At 44.1% G+C, this 18,573-nt stretch overlaps 1 protein-coding gene across 1 annotated transcript in view; it reads right to left on the reverse strand.

Moving 5' to 3' along the window:
• TWF1 (twinfilin actin binding protein 1) overlaps positions 1-18,573 on the reverse strand; it is a 50,106-nt gene that overhangs the window by 15,683 nt on the left and 15,850 nt on the right. Inside the window, exons 2-4 of the mRNA XM_088458041.1 lie at positions 18,276-18,353; positions 17,150-17,328; positions 1,759-1,854 (exon numbers count right to left, since the gene is read on the reverse strand). Of these exons, the coding sequence (XP_088314167.1) occupies positions 1,759-1,854; positions 17,150-17,328; positions 18,276-18,353 (353 nt within the window). The remainder of the gene's footprint in view (positions 1-1,758; positions 1,855-17,149; positions 17,329-18,275; positions 18,354-18,573) is intronic.

Here is an 18,573-nt window from a genome sequence, read left to right on the forward strand (position 1 = left end):
CCGCACATGTGCAGTCAGCGGGTCTGCGCATGTACAGTAGCCCCAACATCACTCCGGGCACATCGCAGGGATGAGCTCCTTTCAGAGCCCCTGGCCCTACATGTGCCGGATGATACATTCCAGCATTGTGATCACATCTTGCAATTCCGATCATGGGCCGAAACACCATCCCTAGATCGCATTCAAATGGGACTGTTAATAAATAAGTCCCTAATTCACTAAAATGTGTTAGCATTAGCTAGCCAGAGAGAGACATGGCTCATGTAATAAGATCTCTGCTCTTTTCATCTAAATCTACTTGCGGTCCTCAGGTGGCTGCACATTTGGAAACTGTATTGGATAGTGTGGACAAATTATATAAAGTCAACTCACAGTGAAGTTGTGTACAGGAACAAAATATATATATGTATGAAGCATTTGAAATCTAGTTTCTCAGATAGATTCTCACACAATATGAACTGTACAATTTGGCCTTACACGTGCGTAAATCATACAAGTATCTTAATAGAGTACGTATGGCAGAATATGTACTTTTGGTGGGCAGGAGCTTTCCCCAATCTCTACAAGATTGTAACAATTGGATGCTCTAACCTTAGGCAATATTCATCACCTACTTACTCATACCCAGTTTATTAGCCCATCAGAATGATCACAACAACTCACAGTGAGCCGGATTCAGAGGTGATTTTGAGGTAGAAGGAATTAAAACATTGGGCGCATGCGTCCATGATGCACTGCATCGGGGGACACAGTTCGGGAATTGCATAGAGATCCATGCAATTTTGATTGGCATTCCTGGGGAGGGGTGGCTATCATTGGCGGTGTCAGGGACTGCATAGACGGACACAGTCCTACTGGCACCGGCGGCAATGTACCATTGGACGATCTGAGCAACAACAGTGCGGCCGTTGTCTGATCAATTGTGCGACAATTTGCGCACAGCGACAGATTAGAGCAACGGTCGGGGGACATATCAACTGGAAGCCGATTGGCTACAGCATTAGCATAAATTTGCAAAAGTTGCAGTAGCAGCTGCAACTCCATCCACCTCTGATTAAGGCGCAGTATCACAGAAGAGGATTAAAATGAATATTAGCAGGGTGCCATGCCCATTCTGATTTTTAAACTGTAATATGCACCCTGACCCGTGGGTGGGAAAAGTTACAGTGAAACAGTCACCGTCAGGTGAATAGATGCTGTGCGCATGTCATCTTTTCAATCTTCAGGGAGCGCATTGGGGCTGCCCAGCATCTCCGTGAGTGCTGGGCACACCCGCTACAGTGACGAAAAGGGGGCACGTCTTAAGGACATGCCCCTTTGTGTGACCACGCCCCCTTTTTTGCAATAGTGCCCGTTTTCATGCCAGACGCACTGCCTCTCTTCGGACCGGGCGTGAACACTAATATTGATCTTGTGGGATGCAGTGACCTGCGTAATAGTCTGTTTATCTTAGCAAGGACACAGCAAGTAGTGCCATGTGAGGAAGTGTAAGGCCCGAGCAATAAGTATTTACGTTAGTTTCCTCAGGTTGCTGCAGCTTCCTCCAACAGCACAAACACATACTGGTAGGTTGAAGCATTTTTGTTGTAGAGAATTTAAATAATAAGTTCCACTGGGAGAGACTGATGTGTAGGATTAAATATGTTGGCATTAGATAAAGGTTAATGAAAATAAATATGCCATAGACAGAGATAAACCATCCCCAGCATCACATAGCAGCAATATGAGGCTTTGGTCACACCAATGAAAGAAGATTACCTTGGCTGTTCCAAACAGTTCCTCTTTTATGTGCCCTCCCCCAAATTCCTTTTTTACAGTTGCTCTAGTTGCAGCATACAACATCTTCTGTCGTACCTAAATGTTTTTTTAAAAATAAATAAATAAAGAGTTATTTTTAGGTTTGCACAAATTAAAAACCCATAAAAGTGCTGGTAATAAAAAAGTTAAATAAAAACCTTCTTAATATTTACACTTTGAAGCACAATTGCTAAGGTAAGTAAAATAGACCATTCCCACAAAAGTAGGCAGACTTGTGAAGAGGATGAAAACAAAACCCTTGCTCTTCTTCACTTTCCAGTATCCTAGCAAAGTTTACATTGTACAAGCTACTATACAGTTGGAAAAATAAGAGAGTTATGGTATAACATACCTTAGTTAACTCTTTTTTTTTCAAGGTCCATAGGGTCCACAGGATCTACCTTGGGGTATGTAGTTGGAGTGAGCAATTGCACCAAACAGCTTACAGCTTTGAAGCTCCCAGCATGCATAGGTCCTCCTCCCTATATACCCCGCCCACAGCCAGAGGCAGTTTGTAAACAAGCCTAATGGCAAGAGACGGAAAGTGGAGCAGGAAGTACAATGTACCCAAGAAACACTCTCAAAACACAAAGAGGGAATCAGTGATACAAAAAGAAAGGAACAGATCCCAAATGAGGCCAGGTGCATCAGGGTGGGTGCCCTGTGGACCTTGAAGAAAAAGAAAAGGTATGTTACTCTATAACTAATTTTCTTCTTCAGGGTCCATAGGAACTACCTTGGGGATGTCCTAAAGCAGTTCCCTTAAGGGTGGGGACGCTCCTGAGCAGAAAGGAGAATCCGCCGCCCAAAGGAAGCATCCTGGGAGGCAAAAGTATCAAATGCATAGAATTTGATGAAAGTGTGGAGCGAAGACCACGTGGCTGCCTTGCACAATTGCTCAACAGAGGCACTACGACTAAACGCCCATGATGGCCCTACAGGTCGAGTAGAATGTGCTGTCTGCGAGGAGATAAAGCGTCTTTGATGTCAGCTATTTCAGGTCCACTGTGTCTAAGGGTTCAAAGGGGGGAGCCTGCAGCACCCTGAGAACTGAAATTAAATCCCAAGGTGCCACCGAAGGGACAAATGAAGTTGCAGATGGAAAACACCCTGCAAAAATGTTCTAACGTCTGGCAGAGTGGCAATTCTGCACTGGAACCAAACTGACAATGCAGAAACCTGAACTCTCAAGGTAGCCAGGTGCATAAATATTGGGACATTGACAGAATTTTCATATTTTGGTCTCTATTAACCACCACAATGGCTTTGAAATGAAACAAACAAGATGTGCTTTAACTGCAGACTTTCAGATTTAATTTGAGGGTAATTACATCCAAATCAGGTGAACGGTGTAGGAATTACAACGGTTTCTATATGTGCCTCCCACTTTTTAAGGGGCCAAAAGTAATGGGACTATCAACTCAAAAGCTATTTCATGGACAGGTGTGGGCTATTCCCTCGTTATTTCATTATCAATTAAGCAGGTAAAAGGTCTGGAGTTGATTCTAGGTGTGACAATTGCATTTGGAATCAGTTGTTGTCGACTCTCAATATGAGATCCAAAGAGCTGTCACTATCAGTGAAGCAAGCCATCATTAGGCTGAAAAATCAAAACAAACCCATCAGAGAGATAGCAAAAACATTAGGTGTGGCCAAATCAACTGTTTGGAACATTCTTAAAAAGAAAGAACGCACCGGAGAGCTCAGCAACACCAAAAGGCCCGGAAGACCACGGAAAACTGTGTGGATGACAGAAGAATTATTTCCCTGGTGAAGAAAAATCCCTTCACAACAGTTGGCCAAATCAAGAACACTCTCCAAGAGGTAGGTGTATATGTGTCAAAGTCAACAATCAATAGAAGACTTCACAAGAGTGAATATAGAGGGTTCACCACAAGATGTAAACCATTGGTGAGCCTCAAAAACAGGAAGACCAGATTAGAGTTTGCCAAACAACATCTAAAAAAGCCATTACAGTTCTGGAACAACATCCTATGGACAGATGAGACAAAGATCAACTTGTAACAGAGTGATGGGAAGAGAAGAGAATGGAGAAGGAAAGGAACTGCTCATGATCCAAAACATACCACCTCATCAGTGAAGCATGGTGGTGGTAGTGTCATGGCGTGGGCATGTATGGCTGCCAATGGAACTGGTTCCCTTATTGATGATGTGACTGCTGACAAAAGCAGCAGAATGCATTCTGAAGTGTTTCAGGCAAAATTATATGCTCATATTCAGTCAAATGCTTCAGAACTCATTGGACGGCGCTTCACAGTGCAGACGGACAATGACCCGAAGCATACTGCAAAAGCAAAGAGATTTTTAAGGCTAAAAAGTGGGATGTTATGCAATGGCCAAGTCAATTCCCTGACCTGAATCCATTTGAGCATGCATTTCACTTGATGAAGGCAAAATTGAAGGGAAAATGCCCCAAGAACAAGCAGGAACTGAAGACATTTGCAGTAGAGGCCTGGCAGAGCATCACCAGGGATGAAACCCAGCGTCTGGTGATGTCTATGCGTTCCAGACTTCAGGCTGTAATTGCCTGCAAAGGATTTGCAACAAAGTATTAAAAAGTGAAAGTTAGATTTAGGATTGTTTAGTTTGTCCCATTACTTTTGGCCCCTTAAAAAGTGGGAGGCACATATAGAAACCGTTGTAATTCCTACACGTTCACCTGATTTGGATGTAATTACCCTCAAATTAAATCTGAAAGTCTGCAGTTAAAGCACATCTTGTTTGTTTCATTTCAAAGTCATTGTGGTAGTGAATAGAGGCCAGAATATGAAAATTCTGTCAATGTCCCAATATTTATGCACCTGACTGTATGTTATACCATAACTCTTATTTTCTTCTTCAGGATCCACAGGATATACCTTGGGGATGTCCTAAAGCAGTTCCCGTAAGGGTGGGGACCTGAGCAGAGAGGAGAATCCGCCACCCAAAGGAAGCATCCTGGGAGTCAAAAGTATGAAATGCATAGAAGTCGATAAAGGTATGGACGGAAGACCAAGTGGCTGCCTTGCACAGCTGTTCAGCCGAGGTGCCATGTCTAATCGCCCACGATGGTCCCACAGACCGAGTAGAATGTGCGGTCACCTTGTTCGGGACAGGGAGACCAGCCTGTTTATAGATCTGAGAAATAGTCAAACGCAGCCAGCGAGCCAAAGTCTGTTAGCTGGCTAGCCTTGTTTGTGAAAACCATATAACACCATACAAAAAAAGAGCACATCTGATTTCCTGTTGGAGTTGGTAGGATCTATGCAGATACGCAAAGCTCGGAACACATCCAGTGAAGCTTCACCCCTAGAAAGGTCTGAAGACTGAAAGGCAGGTACTACAATCTCCTCGCTCATATGAAAACGGGACACCACCTTTGGAAGATAACCCACAGTACAGAGGACAGCTCTATTTTGATGACAAATCAAATATGGAGAGCGACATGACAGTGTTGCCAAATCAGAAACTCTGCGAGCTGAGGAAATAGCGAGAAGAAAAAGCATCTTCGCTGTCAACCATCTAAGGTCCAAGGGTTCAAAAGGGAGCAACTTGCAATGCCCTGAGAACCAAAAGATAAATCCCACGGTGCCACCAGAGGGACAAACGGAGAACCCCCCTGCAAAAATTTTCTAACATCTTGCAGGGGAGAAATTCTGCGCCGGAAACAGGACCGGCCCTAGCCCAAATTTTTTGGTAAGCGAGTATATTTTTTGGCGCCCCTAGGCATATTGTTGCGCGTGCCCAAACAAATTAAGGGGCCGTGGTCTCATGGAAAAAGCCATAATCATGACACACACCCCTTTGTCGTCACTCTGGGAACAGTCCTTTCCATTCCATATGCACCTTAATGCAGTTCCCCCAGTAGTGCCCCTTATGCAGTACCCCAGTATGCAATACCCCACAGTAGTGGTCCCTCTTATGCAGGCCCCAAGTAGTGCCCCTTATACATTGCCACCAGTAGTGATCCCCCCTATGCAGTGCCCCCAGCAGTGACCCCCCCCCTATGCAGTGCCCCCAGCAGTGGTGTCCCCCCCCTATGCAGTGCCCCCAGCAGTGGTCCCCCCTGTGCAGTACCCCTTGTGTCCCAGGAGTGGTCCCCCCCTGTGCCCTCAGTAGTAAGCCCCTTATATAGTGACCCCAGTAGCAGTCCCACTATGCAGTGCCCCCAGTAGTGGTACCCCCTATGCAGTGCCCCTTGTGCCCCCAGTAGCAAGCCCCTTATAGAGTGCCCCAGTAGTACTCCCCCCTATGCAGTGCCCCCAGTAGTGGTACCCCCTATGCAGTGCCCCCAGTAGCAGTCCCCCCATGCATTGCCCCCAAAAGTGGTACCCCTTATGCAGTGCCCTTTAAACAGTGGCCCCAGTTGTAGTTCCCCCCCCCCCCCCATGCAGTACCCCCAGTATTGCCCTTTATATAGTGCCTCCAGTAGAGGTCCTCGAGGCAGTGCCCCCAGTGGTAGTCCCCCCACCCCTTGTAGTGCCCCTTGTAGTAGTCCCCCCACCCCTTGTAGAGCCCCTAGTAGTAGTCCAACCCTTGTAGTGCCCCCAGTGGAGGTTCCCCCCCTATGCAGTGCCCCCAGTAGTAATGCCCCCACTTTGTAGTGACCCTAGTAGTAGTCCCTCCCCCCAGTAGACACACACACGTAATAATAATAAAAAAATAAAAACACTTACTTGAATCCCCGCTCCGGCTCCCGCCACCGCCATCCGCTCCTCCTTCCGTCCTCCCGGGCTGGGACGATCTGCATTATGGGATAGACGCCATGACGTCTCTCCCATTACCCACTGAGGGAGCCGGAATATGGAGCTCATGATTGAGCTCCAGCAATGGGCGCAGCAGCCAATGAGAAGCTGACAGATTCTCATTGGCTGCTAATTAAATCAAACACACAGCTGCTGGCGCTGGCTGCTGTGTGTTTGTCACTGTGTAGTGCTGACCGAACTCCATCCGGTAAGCGCTACACGTGCGGTGCAGCTGTGTCACAGAGACAGTCTGAACGCAGCCCGCATGGTCGCAGCTGAGGCGTCCTCCACTATGTGGCGCCCTACTCAGCTGCATACCATGTGTATGCGTAGAACCGGCCCTGGCTGGAACCAAACTGACAATTCAGAAACCTGAACTCTCAGGGTAGCCAGGCGAAGACCTAAGTCTAACCTAGCCTGAAGAACAGCAAGCACTCGCGAGACCATGAACACCTTAGGATTTGGTAATCATTATTTAATTGGTTTTCCCACAAAAATTATGACCCTGTGATAGATGCAAGCAGAAGCTGGCTTCCTTGCCCTTAGCCTTTAAGATGGAAGACTCAAGAGCCATGCCGTCAAAGCCAGCCGAGGTAAATCCGGACACTGGACCCGATTCAGAGCCGGACGCTCTGACAGAGCGCTCGCTCTGAATCAGGGCCGGCCCTCTGGTTTTTTTGAGCGGCCTCCTGGCCGCTCGCATAGCTGTGGGTGACCACACACAGCTATAGCGAGCGGCCATGATGATGGTCGCGATGGTCAAGACCATCGCGACCATCGGGCTTGCGACGAGACCCTTGTGGTAGGGTCTCGTTGCCGCAAGTCCAAGAGTGCTTTCGGCTCTAACAGAGCCGAAAGCACTCCCACTGACATCACTTGTGATGTCAGTGGGGCCGGCCCCAGACGGTAGGCGTTCCCATGGGAACGCCTCCATCTGGACAGCCACGCCCCCGGCCCGCCCGCCAAAGGGGGCGTGCTGTCACTCAACATCGACAGCACACCCCCTTTGGTACGAGACCCGGAGCGACGGATTGCCCGTCGCTGTCCGGGTTTCGCGCATGCGCACGACGGAGCCGGCTCCGTCGTGCGCATGCGCACTGGGCCACCATCGACCCGCTTGCGAGCGGGTCTGAATCAGGCCCACAGGCAGGGACCCTGCACTGACAAATCCGGTCGTAAAAGGCAGTGGAAGAGGACTGTTTATGGATAGACACGTCAGATCTGCGAACCAATGTCTCCTGGGCCAGGCAGGAGCTTTTAGAATTATCCTGCCACCTTCCTGCTTGACCACCCTTGGGAGGAGGGAGATTGGAGGAAACCTGTATGCCAACCTGAAGTCCCACCTCACCGCCAGAGCGTCCACGAAGGCAGCTGAGGGGTCCCTTGTTCTGGACCTGTACCTGGGGACCTTGTGGTTGTGACGTGACACCATGAGGTCCACGTCCAGGTATTCCCCACCTGTCCACCAGGATTTGAAAAACGTCCGGATGAAGAACCCATTCTCCGGCGTGTATGCCAGGACGAGTTAGAAAGTCTGCTACCTAGTTGGAGGACTCTTGGGATGAATATTGCTGAGATTGCTGGAAGATGTCATTCTGCCCACAGCAGAATGTTCACCACTTCCCTCATGGCTGCCGGACTTCGTGTACCTCCTTGATGGGTTGATATAGGCCACTACCGTCGCATTGTCGAACTGAATCTGGACAGGCCTGCCATGAAGGAGGTCCTGTGCCAGAATGAGCACTCTGTGCACTGCACGAAGCTCCAAAACATTTATTTGTAGGTTACTTTCCTGAGCCGTCCACCTTCCCTGAAAGGTGTGATGACCTGTCACCGCTCCCCATCCTCGCAGACGTGCAACCATGGTGAAGAGTACCCAATCTGGGGCCTATAGTGGGCGACCCCTGTCTAGATGAGTCGTCTGCAGCCACCAGGCCAGGGAGAGCTGAACCTCTGGCGAAATGCAGATCTGAGACTTTATCTGATGATACGGACCATCCCAATGAGACAGAATCCATTGTTGCAGGGACCTGGAGTGGAACTGGGCATAAGCCACCATGTCGAATGTGAATACCACGGAGCCCAGCACCTGCATTGCCAAGTGAACTGACACTTTTTGCTTGCAAAGTAGACTGTGCACACGGGAGTATAGCGCCGCTATCTTTTCCTCTGGTACAAGAGTCCAGCAGCGCCACTAAGTGCACCATTTGCTAAGTTGGAGAAAGAGAAGACTTTTTCCAACTGATTATCCAGCCATGCTCTTGTAAGCAGACAATGGTCATCTGAAGATGACATTGTAATATCTCCTGAATGCTATTATCAGTAGGTCGTCCAAATATGGCAGTATCCCAACTCCTTGTTGTCTGAGATGAGCTGTCATGACTGCCATTATCATGGTAAATACCCGAGGGGCTGTGGCCAGCCCGAAGGGTAGAGCCTGAAATTGGTAATGTTGCTGATCTACCACCAATCTCAGAAATCCTTGGCAAGATCGTGCAATAGAAACATGCAGATATGCATCCTGTATGTCCAGGGAGACCATGAAATCTCCAGGCTCCATTGCCAGCATAATTGACCGTAGGGTTTCCATACGGAATTTGGGCACATGGATGAATCTATTGAGAGATTTCAGATTCAAGATAGGGCGATGTGACCCATTTGGTTTCTGAATCAAAAACAAATTTGAATAATAACCAAAGACCTAACCCGATCTAAAGGAAGTGTTCTACCAACAAACGTCAGAGGAGGATACCTCAGGAACGTGACCACCTCTCGAACGCAGGCATCCGTAGTCGTTTGATGCCAGGCATGAGAAAACTGTAGAAGTCGGCCTCCAACCCTGAGACACCCCAGAGGGGAGGCCAGCCCCCATCAGGCAGTGGGCTTATCATCCAGATGGAAGCAGGACGTCTGGTTCACCAGGATTCCCTCGTCTGTGGTTTCCTGTGGGAATTATCCCGTCTAGGGGAAGACTGTCCCTTTGCCCTACTCTGTGGGCGACAGGACTAAGCCGACGACTGCCTATACTTAGGGGTAGTCGTAGACGGCAACCCCGCAGACTTAGATGTTGCCAGAGAAGACATTGTCATCCAGAATACAAAGATGGTGAAAACTGTGAGTGCGCTGGTGTCATACAAATTAAAGAATATACTTTCCTTACATTTCTACACACTGAATCTTGTGCGTTAATCACAATCCATCAGGATTAGTTAGACTTCGGAGGAACTTGGATTACTGTGTTAAAAACTCTGCCGTTCAATCTTGGTGATCAATTGTTCGCACTCAGAATTTTCACCATTTTTATATTTCGCCTAAGATTGTAGTGAAGGGTACTACTTATTTGATTTTTCAGTCTGCTGCTAGTTTGGTGTTAGTTGCGCCAAGGACACTCCAGTAATTTTTGCCTACTAGGTCATTCAGCTCTGGTCCAAACAGTACCTTCCCAAAAAAAGGCAAAGACTCCAGGGCCTTCTTGGACCCTGTATCCACCTTCCAGATTTTTAGTCAAAAGGTTCTTCAAGCTGCAACCAAAGTTGCAGATACCTGCATCAATGATAGCTGCTTCTTGCATCTGACTGAGATAAGACCAAGTCAGTGACCAATATCTGAGAGTTTTGAAAACAAAAAGGCAGTATACAGCAGCATTACAGTCTCACACAATGCATAAATATAATCAAATGCTAATGCAAATTGCCTGACTCAACTGACCAGCCCCTCAGGGGTATTGGTAGGATATAGAGTGCTATATACCTGACCCAGTGGAGAGGTATACAGGGAGACAGAAAACAAACAATATATAGACGGCGCTAATTTATCACAGCAGATAGAGAAGATATGCAATATAAAAATTAATATTTATTAATATGCACATATGATATGTGAATAATCCCTAAATGGGATTTCTAAAAAACAATCCTAAAAAAACATATATAATAGAAAACATGTATTGTACAAAAAATGACAATGAAATCTAAATATAGCAGCCGGTGGATAATGATCTCCAATCCCCTGCAATACAGGGTGCCAAAGTCCCTTTCTGGATCAAATGATAAAACTGTGCACAGTATTGACTCCACATCCAGTAGTAGAAATAATGTTCCCAGTGATTGTGACACTATGTAACAAACGGGCCACAGACTGATAATTATAGCAACATTGGTATCAAAGCACAATGCAGGTGAGCTAAATTTCAAAGTGGAGTATATGCTGATGGTCGATCAGTACTGGAGCAGGAATAGATGTATATAAGGGCTCAACAGTACTCACAATCCTCCATTGAGCCAGGCCACTCCGGTAGTGATAAATAATAAGTGCCCCGGGCAAACGGAACGAGTGTCCGACAGGGTCTCCCTCTCTCTGAACCGCTCCGGCGGTCAGCAGTCTGCGGCGTCCGTAGCCGTAAAGGCTTCCTTGAGAGGTGAATTGAGCAGGGACTGACCCTACCTAGGCACTGATCCCGTGATACAAATCACCTGCGTTGCTCACATGGATCCCGGCAAGCCGCAGTATGTCAACCAGCGTGTCAGCCGCTGGGGGGGGGAAAAGGAAGACGGGCAAAAGTCTTGCACTGCAACATGCAGTAAAGGATGGAGTCACACCACCGGATAACACAACCGTGTCCTCAACACGTTTCTCCGCACCTGGCGGCTTTCTCAAGAGGCGGATGTATTCAATTCATAATAATAATTAATAAATACACTACAGCAAGGAAATATTAATATTAATAACCAATACATAAACAAACATGTAATAGATACAAAATAATATTAAACAAAAGCAATATAAAAAAATAATATACAAAAGATATACATAACAAAATAATCACTGATATAAAAAACAACAAGAACTTGACGTGTTCTATTGCCTAAATATTTAAAAATAGGAAACAGAGAAGCACCATCAGTACAGAACCAGAATGAAAAGGCTCAGGTACACTATATACTAAAAAAGAGTTTTATGAGAACAAAACAGGAGAAGTGGCAGAAAGAGCTTCTCACAAATTACTAAATAAATTCAAGATCAATTGTTTCATTTAACCCTTGTGGGTTTAATGATTGCAGTTTCAATACCCAAGAAGCTTCTTGTCAACATAAAGTTCTAAATCTGTCGCCACCCCGATTCGTAATATAAGGATGAGCCTCATTATAAAGATAGGGAATCTCTCACCAATACGAGATTGGAGAAATATGAAAAGGAGATTGTAGAAAGGAAGGAACGTAAATTCAAAAGGGATTTACAGGATTATGATACAGATAAAGTGAGAACATATAGAATGAGAGAACCTGCACCCTATAGGTTCAATTTTCAGAAGAAGAAGCAAGATTATCATAAACGGGAGATAGAAGCTCCACTAAGGAAGTCAGATCATTTCCATACATTAGATCAGACAACACCTCCCATAAATCCCTCAGTGAGAGGACATTTAGAGCCATTAGGGGGCTGGCAGGATGTTAGACCCAAGACTATAAGGAGAAACAGTAGTTCTCTTCATATGAAACAACGTTCACCATTTACATCTAAAACGTTTTTTAGAAAGAGAACAGGCACTAAGAAGGGACAATCCTCCAGATACCACACATCAGCTGTTGCCAACAAATCAATATGCAGCAATATTCCAGTCCCCCAAAAGGGTCAGAAACTTAGAGCTAGAGGGAGACGGGGCAGAGGTAGGAAAAGAAAAAGAGGAAAAATCCAAGGGTGTGTTTAATCTCTCCTCCAGGGAACTTACAGAAGAGATCAGACTGTTATCTAAGGGCCTTAAGTTTTCCCCCACTTCACAACCAAATTTGAATTATTTGTTGAATTGAATCGTTACATCAGAGGCTTATGTAGGAAAAGGTATTTTGCACAAAAGAAGTTGGCTAAATCTGGGATTGCAGGAAATCCTGTTGTATTGGATCACAGTGATCAGATAGGTATCGATATTCTAAATAGTTTATTAGCTGAGAATGAGACTGTGAATAATGAGGACACATTAGTGTTTGATATTAATGAACCGTCTGTGCGGAGGTTTAAAAATAAATCACAGTTCTTTCCTGTACAGCATAAGACTAGTGCTATAGATACATTTTATTTTACAACTCTTGACAATTTTCGTCAATTATGTGAGAACAAAATACACCCCTGTATGTATAATTTACGCACGGTGAGAGACAAGCTCTTAAATCATTATCTAAGGATCCCCTTATTACCATTAAGGCTGCAGATAAAGGGGGAGGGGTAGTGGTTCAGGACACCTCTGCTTATGTTAAAGAGGCTCTCAGACAGTTGACAGATAAACGATTTTATAATATGTTACCTAGTGATCCCACTAGAGAATATCAGAGAGAATTGAAAGAATTATTGATTAAGGCTGTTTCTGATGAAGTACTCACAAAAGGGAGAATTTGATTTCCTGTATCCCCTCCACCCAATCACTCCTGTTTACTATCACCTCCCTAAGATCCACAAGACACTGCATGATCCACCGGGGCGTCCTATTATTTCGGGTATAGGGGGACTCACATCCAATTTGTCTTTTTATGTTGATTCTTTTTTGCAGCCACATGCTGTCTCCTAGAGATCCCATATCCGTGATACTACGCAATTTATTACTCAGATTGAAGGCTTAGAATGGAAGTCCACGTACCGGTTGGTGACGTGTGACGTTCAGGCCCTTTATAGTAATATTCCACATGACACAGGAATTGAAACTGTGGGGATGTTCCTTTCTCATGATAGTGGGATCTCTGGCAGACAGCGGGAGTTTATTTTATCCTCTATTGCATTTATTTTATCTCACAATTATTTTTTGTTTGATCACGTGCACTATAAACAGGTCCTCGGTACATATGGGCCGCCTAGAGCAACAACATATTTGGGACGGCCCATATGGTGCGAATCTCATTCACTACTGACGCTATATCGACGACCTGTTTTTCATTTGGGATGGGGATGCGGATTCAGTTATTAACTTTGTTGATTATCTTAACACTAATTCTTTTGGTTTATTTTTCACGTGCACTCATGATCTACTTCGTATTAATTTTCTAGATATTATGGTGGAGGTGATACAGGAATCCCTGAGTGTTTCCTCTTATAAAAAGCCTGTTGATGTATGTAATTATATCCCTTTTTCTAGTAACCATAAGAAAAAATGGCTTGAAAATGTTCCCAAAAGCCAGTTACAACGTATTCGTAGGAACTGTACTCTGGAGGGAGATTTCAAAATACAGGCCACTGAATTGATTCAGGAATTCAAAAATAAAGGTTATCCCCCTGAGGTGCTTGATGAAGCGTTGGAATACTCTGAGGCACTAGATAGACGTATAATTCTGAAAGGTAGGCAATCCAAGATAGATGGTGATGGCTTAGATGCTATACAGCCATCTATTGATAGTACCACTATTGGGCAGACCAACATAGGTAAGTCTGGGATTAGCAGTGATATTACGACAGACGCCGTCACTGCTCCCAGATCCAGCTCTATGCTCAAACAGAGAGGGGACTTTGGGCCTAATCCTACATTTATCTCGAAGTATAATATCTCAGCTAATAAAATCACTAGCATAATGAAGAGGAATCACAAGCTATTATTCACAGATCCGGTTCTGGCTCAGTGCCTGGAAGAGAAGCCGGTGGTTGTGTTTAGGAAGGCGAATAATTTAAGAAATAAGCTGGCCCCTAGCTTTTTTAATAATTCCCGGGATTCAAAATCCTTAGCTAGACAGAGTACCATTACAGGTTTGAATATTTGCGGTTTCTATAGGTGTAATCGTAATAAATGTACTACATGTTTACATGTAGTCAATAAAACTAAGACTGTATTTTCTAGTCAATCCAAGAAGGAATTCATAATAGATACATTTATTAACTGTAATACGGACTTTGTTGTCTATTTATTATATTGTCCTTGCAATATCTATTATGTAGGGCGTACTGTGAGAAAATTAAAGTGTAGATTTATGGAGCACAGGAGGAATATTTTAAATAAGTGTATGAACCATAGTGTCCCAAGGCATTTCTTGGAAATGCATGGGAGTGATCCTTCTGGTCTGAGAGTAGTTGGGTTAGCCACAAGAGTTAAATGAAACAATTGATCTTGAATTTATTTAGTCATTTGTGAGAAGCTCTTTCTGCCACTTCTCCTGTTTTGTTCTCATAAAACTCTTTTTTAGTATATAGTGTACCTGAGCCTTTTCATTCTGGTTCTGTACTAATGGTGCTTCTCTGTTTCCTATTTTTAAATATTTAGGCAATAGAACACGTCAAGTTCTTGTTGTTTTTTTATATCAGTGATTATTTTGTTATGTATATCTTTTGTATATTTATTGTTATTTTTTATATTGCTTTTGTTTAATATTATTTATTATCTATTACATGTTTTTTATTTATTTATGTATTGGTTATTAATATTAATATACATTTCCTTGCTGTAGTGTATTTATTAATTATTATTATGAATTGTATTGTATTAGGTGCGGGTAAATATGAATAATTAAGCTTGTTTAAATATCTGCTTTTCTCTCCCTATGGGTGATATCACTAGATACGAAGGGAGTAGTGGTGTTTGTCTTAATTGATTGATTACTCTAATGCACCTGAAATTTGTGATTGGCAGCACTATAAGGTTGGGCCATGACTGACCCCCTGAATACATCTGCCTCTTGAGAAAGCCGCCAGGTGCGGAGAAACGCGTTGAGGAAACGGTTGTGTTATCCGGTGGTGTGACTCCATCCTTTACTGCATGTTGCAGTGCGAGACTTTTGCCCGTCTTCCTTTCCCCCCCCCAGCGGCTGACACGCTGGTTTACATACAGCGGCTTGCCGGGATCCATGTGAGCAACGCAGGTGATTTGTATCAAGGGATCAGTGCCTAGGAGGGGTCAGTCCCTGCTCAATTCACCTCTCAAGTAAGCCTTTACGGCTACGGACGCCGCAGACTGCTGACCGCCGGAGCGGTTCAGAGATAGGGAGACCCTGTCGCACACTCGTTCCATTTGCCCGGGGCACTGGTGGTGGCCACGGAGGCTGCTTATTATTTATCACTACCGGAGTGGCCTAGCTCAATGGAGGATTGTGAGTACTGTTGAGCCCTTATATACATCTATTCCTGCTCCAGTACTGCTCGACCATCAGCATATACTCCACTTTGAAATTTAGCTCACCTGCATTGTGCTTTGATACCAATGTTGCTATAATTATCAGTCTGTGGCCCATTTGTTACATAGTGTCACAAACACTGGGAACATTATTTCTACTACTGGATGTGGAGTCAATACTGTGCACAGTTTTATCATTTGATCCAGAAAGGGACTTTGGCACCCTGTATTGCAGGGGATTGGAGATCATTATCCACCGGCTGCTATATTTAGATTTCATTGTCATTTTTTGTACAATACATGTTTTCTATTATATATGTTTTTTTAGGATTGTTTTTTAGAAATCCCATTTAGGGATTATTCACATATCATATGTGCATATTAATAAATATAAATTTTTATATTGCATATCTTCTCTATCTGCTGTGATAAATTAGCGCCGTCTATCTATTGTTTGTTTCAGGTTTAGATTGTTGGGAGTGTGGCAGACCCGATAGGTGTGCGGCTTTTTTTGACCAGCAGTATAGCACACAGTGCACTCTCACAGGCGCCTTAGCTATATATTTATACAGGGAGACAGACCTAACCTCTGAGACCAACAGATTTCAGCTGTGCACCCAAGGTGGACTGTGAGAGTCTCACACACGAGGTGGTCAGAAGTAGCAAACCAGACGTGGGAGTCCGCAACCGGAAGTTGCGTCTGAGTTGGGGGAGAAGCGGCCGGGGAAGCGTCCATCTCCCCTAAGCTGCGATTTTGAAGGCACGGGTACGCTAGCCTCACAGTAGCAGATGCTACCTAGTGTGCTCAAGTGCATCTACTACCCGTCCCCAGCAACAGACTATATGGCCCCAGCCACCTTAGTGAGGACATGTTAAACGAGACCTTCACAAGCAGCCGCCTCCGATGTGTCTTCTATATCGGAGGCCTGAACTGCTTCGTGCGCGATTCCCCACAAGAGGAATCATCTTACCTGCCATGTCCGTGAATCCGATCGCAGTCCGGACCCCAGCGATGCCACTAGATGAGCCACGCTGAGGCAAGCCGAAATCCCCAGGGCATATAACGGTACTGGTGTTTCTATATCAGCGGAGGTAGAAGGAGTCGTAGTATATACGTCATATTCGGCGCCTAATACCACTAAACTAAGAAGTTAAAAATACGAAGACAAAATCAAAAAAAGAAAAGCCTGGGACTCCTGTTAAAATGGTGCGTCTGGATACTTGCCGTGCACCAAACTAAAAACTGAAAGCCTGTGGCTGGGAGCAGGGTATACAGGGAGGAGGACCTATGCATGCTGGGAGCTTCAAAGCTGTAAGCTGTTTTGTGCAATGGATCACTCCAACTACATACCCCAAGGTAGATCCTGTAGACCCCATGGACCCTGAAGAAAACACTGTGAAGCTATGCATTTTTTTCAAGTCTAAATAAGAAAAAAAAAAATACAATATTTTTTTCTTACAAATAAAGTATTTTTTATTAATTTAATTGAAAAATGTGAATATTAATTTGTGTCCTGAAGTAACTTACATGAGAGTAGTCTGGAGACCAGGAAAGGAATAGCCACTCATAGCCCTGTGCATTCTTAGAATCCAGCCGATACAAAATATAACATGGCTGCTTATCTTCTAACAGTGGCAAAATAAAGGAGTCAAAGTCTTTGTCCCATGAGCTTTCAGGCTTCTCACGGACGCTTACAGTCAGTTGTTCTGTGAAATATATTGATGTGCATAATGCAAAATTTATAAAATGGTGCAAACAATCTACTCATTTAAAAAATTTCCCTTTTTGTCTGACTGCAGGATAAATACTAAATATGGCATTTACATTCCAACTAATGAAATGTGTTTAACATCTGCTCGTTATATAATGTAATTGAGGTTATCGTTAAGCCGGATAAACATGATACAAAATATTGTGCAAGGATCTATAGACATGGCTGAACACTTCTAAAAATAAAGTGATAAAGAAAAGCCCAACTCATGGTTATATCATGATTGTGCATAAAAATAATTTATTATAATCATCTTATAACAGTACTCCTTACTGCCTGCTTAACGTACTGTACACTATATAGGCAGAAGTGATTGGATACCCCCACGTAAGCGAAAAGCATACGAGTTCCAAATGGCCACTACTGTGGCGGTTTCGACAAGAACACTTTGTAGGGAGGCCCATGCACTCGCAGTTCTATAGATACAACAAATGTTTTTATCAGGATGACAATGCCACCTGTCATGTTTCCAGGGCGACGCTGGACTGGTATACAGAACATTCGGTAACCTGGATGGACTGGCCAGCTCAGAGTCCAGATCTTAACCCCATTGAGAACCTCTGGGATGAATTGGAGCAATAGGTGCGTTCTAGGCAGTTTCGACTTTTTTCAGTGTCACAGTTGGTCACTGTACTTAAGGCGGAATGGCAAAACATACCGCATTCTGCCATTCAAGAACTTGCGGATAGTTTGCAAAGAAGGCTGTCTGCAGTAATCACTGCACGTGATAGACCTACAAAGTACTGATAGCAAATAGATCAACAAGATTTTATTGACATCAGTGTCCAATTACTTTTGTCTACATAGTGTATTTTGTACTGGTATTTTCACATAATTGGAAAAAAAAAACAACAAAAAAAAACGAACAAATGGATTACAAACCATCTTCAATATCCAGTTTCAATAACCTGTACTTTCCATTTCTGGCTTTGGCAAATGTTTCTTGGACATCATCACTTGCTGGTGGGAAAAAAAAAAATAATAATAATAATATTAAAAAAAACATAAAAACATTTACAGGCTTTACAGTGAACTCTACACATACAGTACAATAAGTGCCTGAAAAAATAACTTCACATAAAGCCATCACAAAATACTACAAAACAAATTGTCCAAAAAGAAAGCAATTTGCTTTAAACTGAAAGGCCACGTACAAAACACCATATTAGAGGTTTTAAAA

This window comes from Taudactylus pleione, unplaced genomic scaffold (genome assembly GCF_031769625.1).
Source record: "Taudactylus pleione unplaced genomic scaffold, aTauple2 ptg000041l, whole genome shotgun sequence".
Classification (NCBI taxonomy): Eukaryota; Metazoa; Chordata; class Amphibia; order Anura; family Myobatrachidae; genus Taudactylus; species Taudactylus pleione.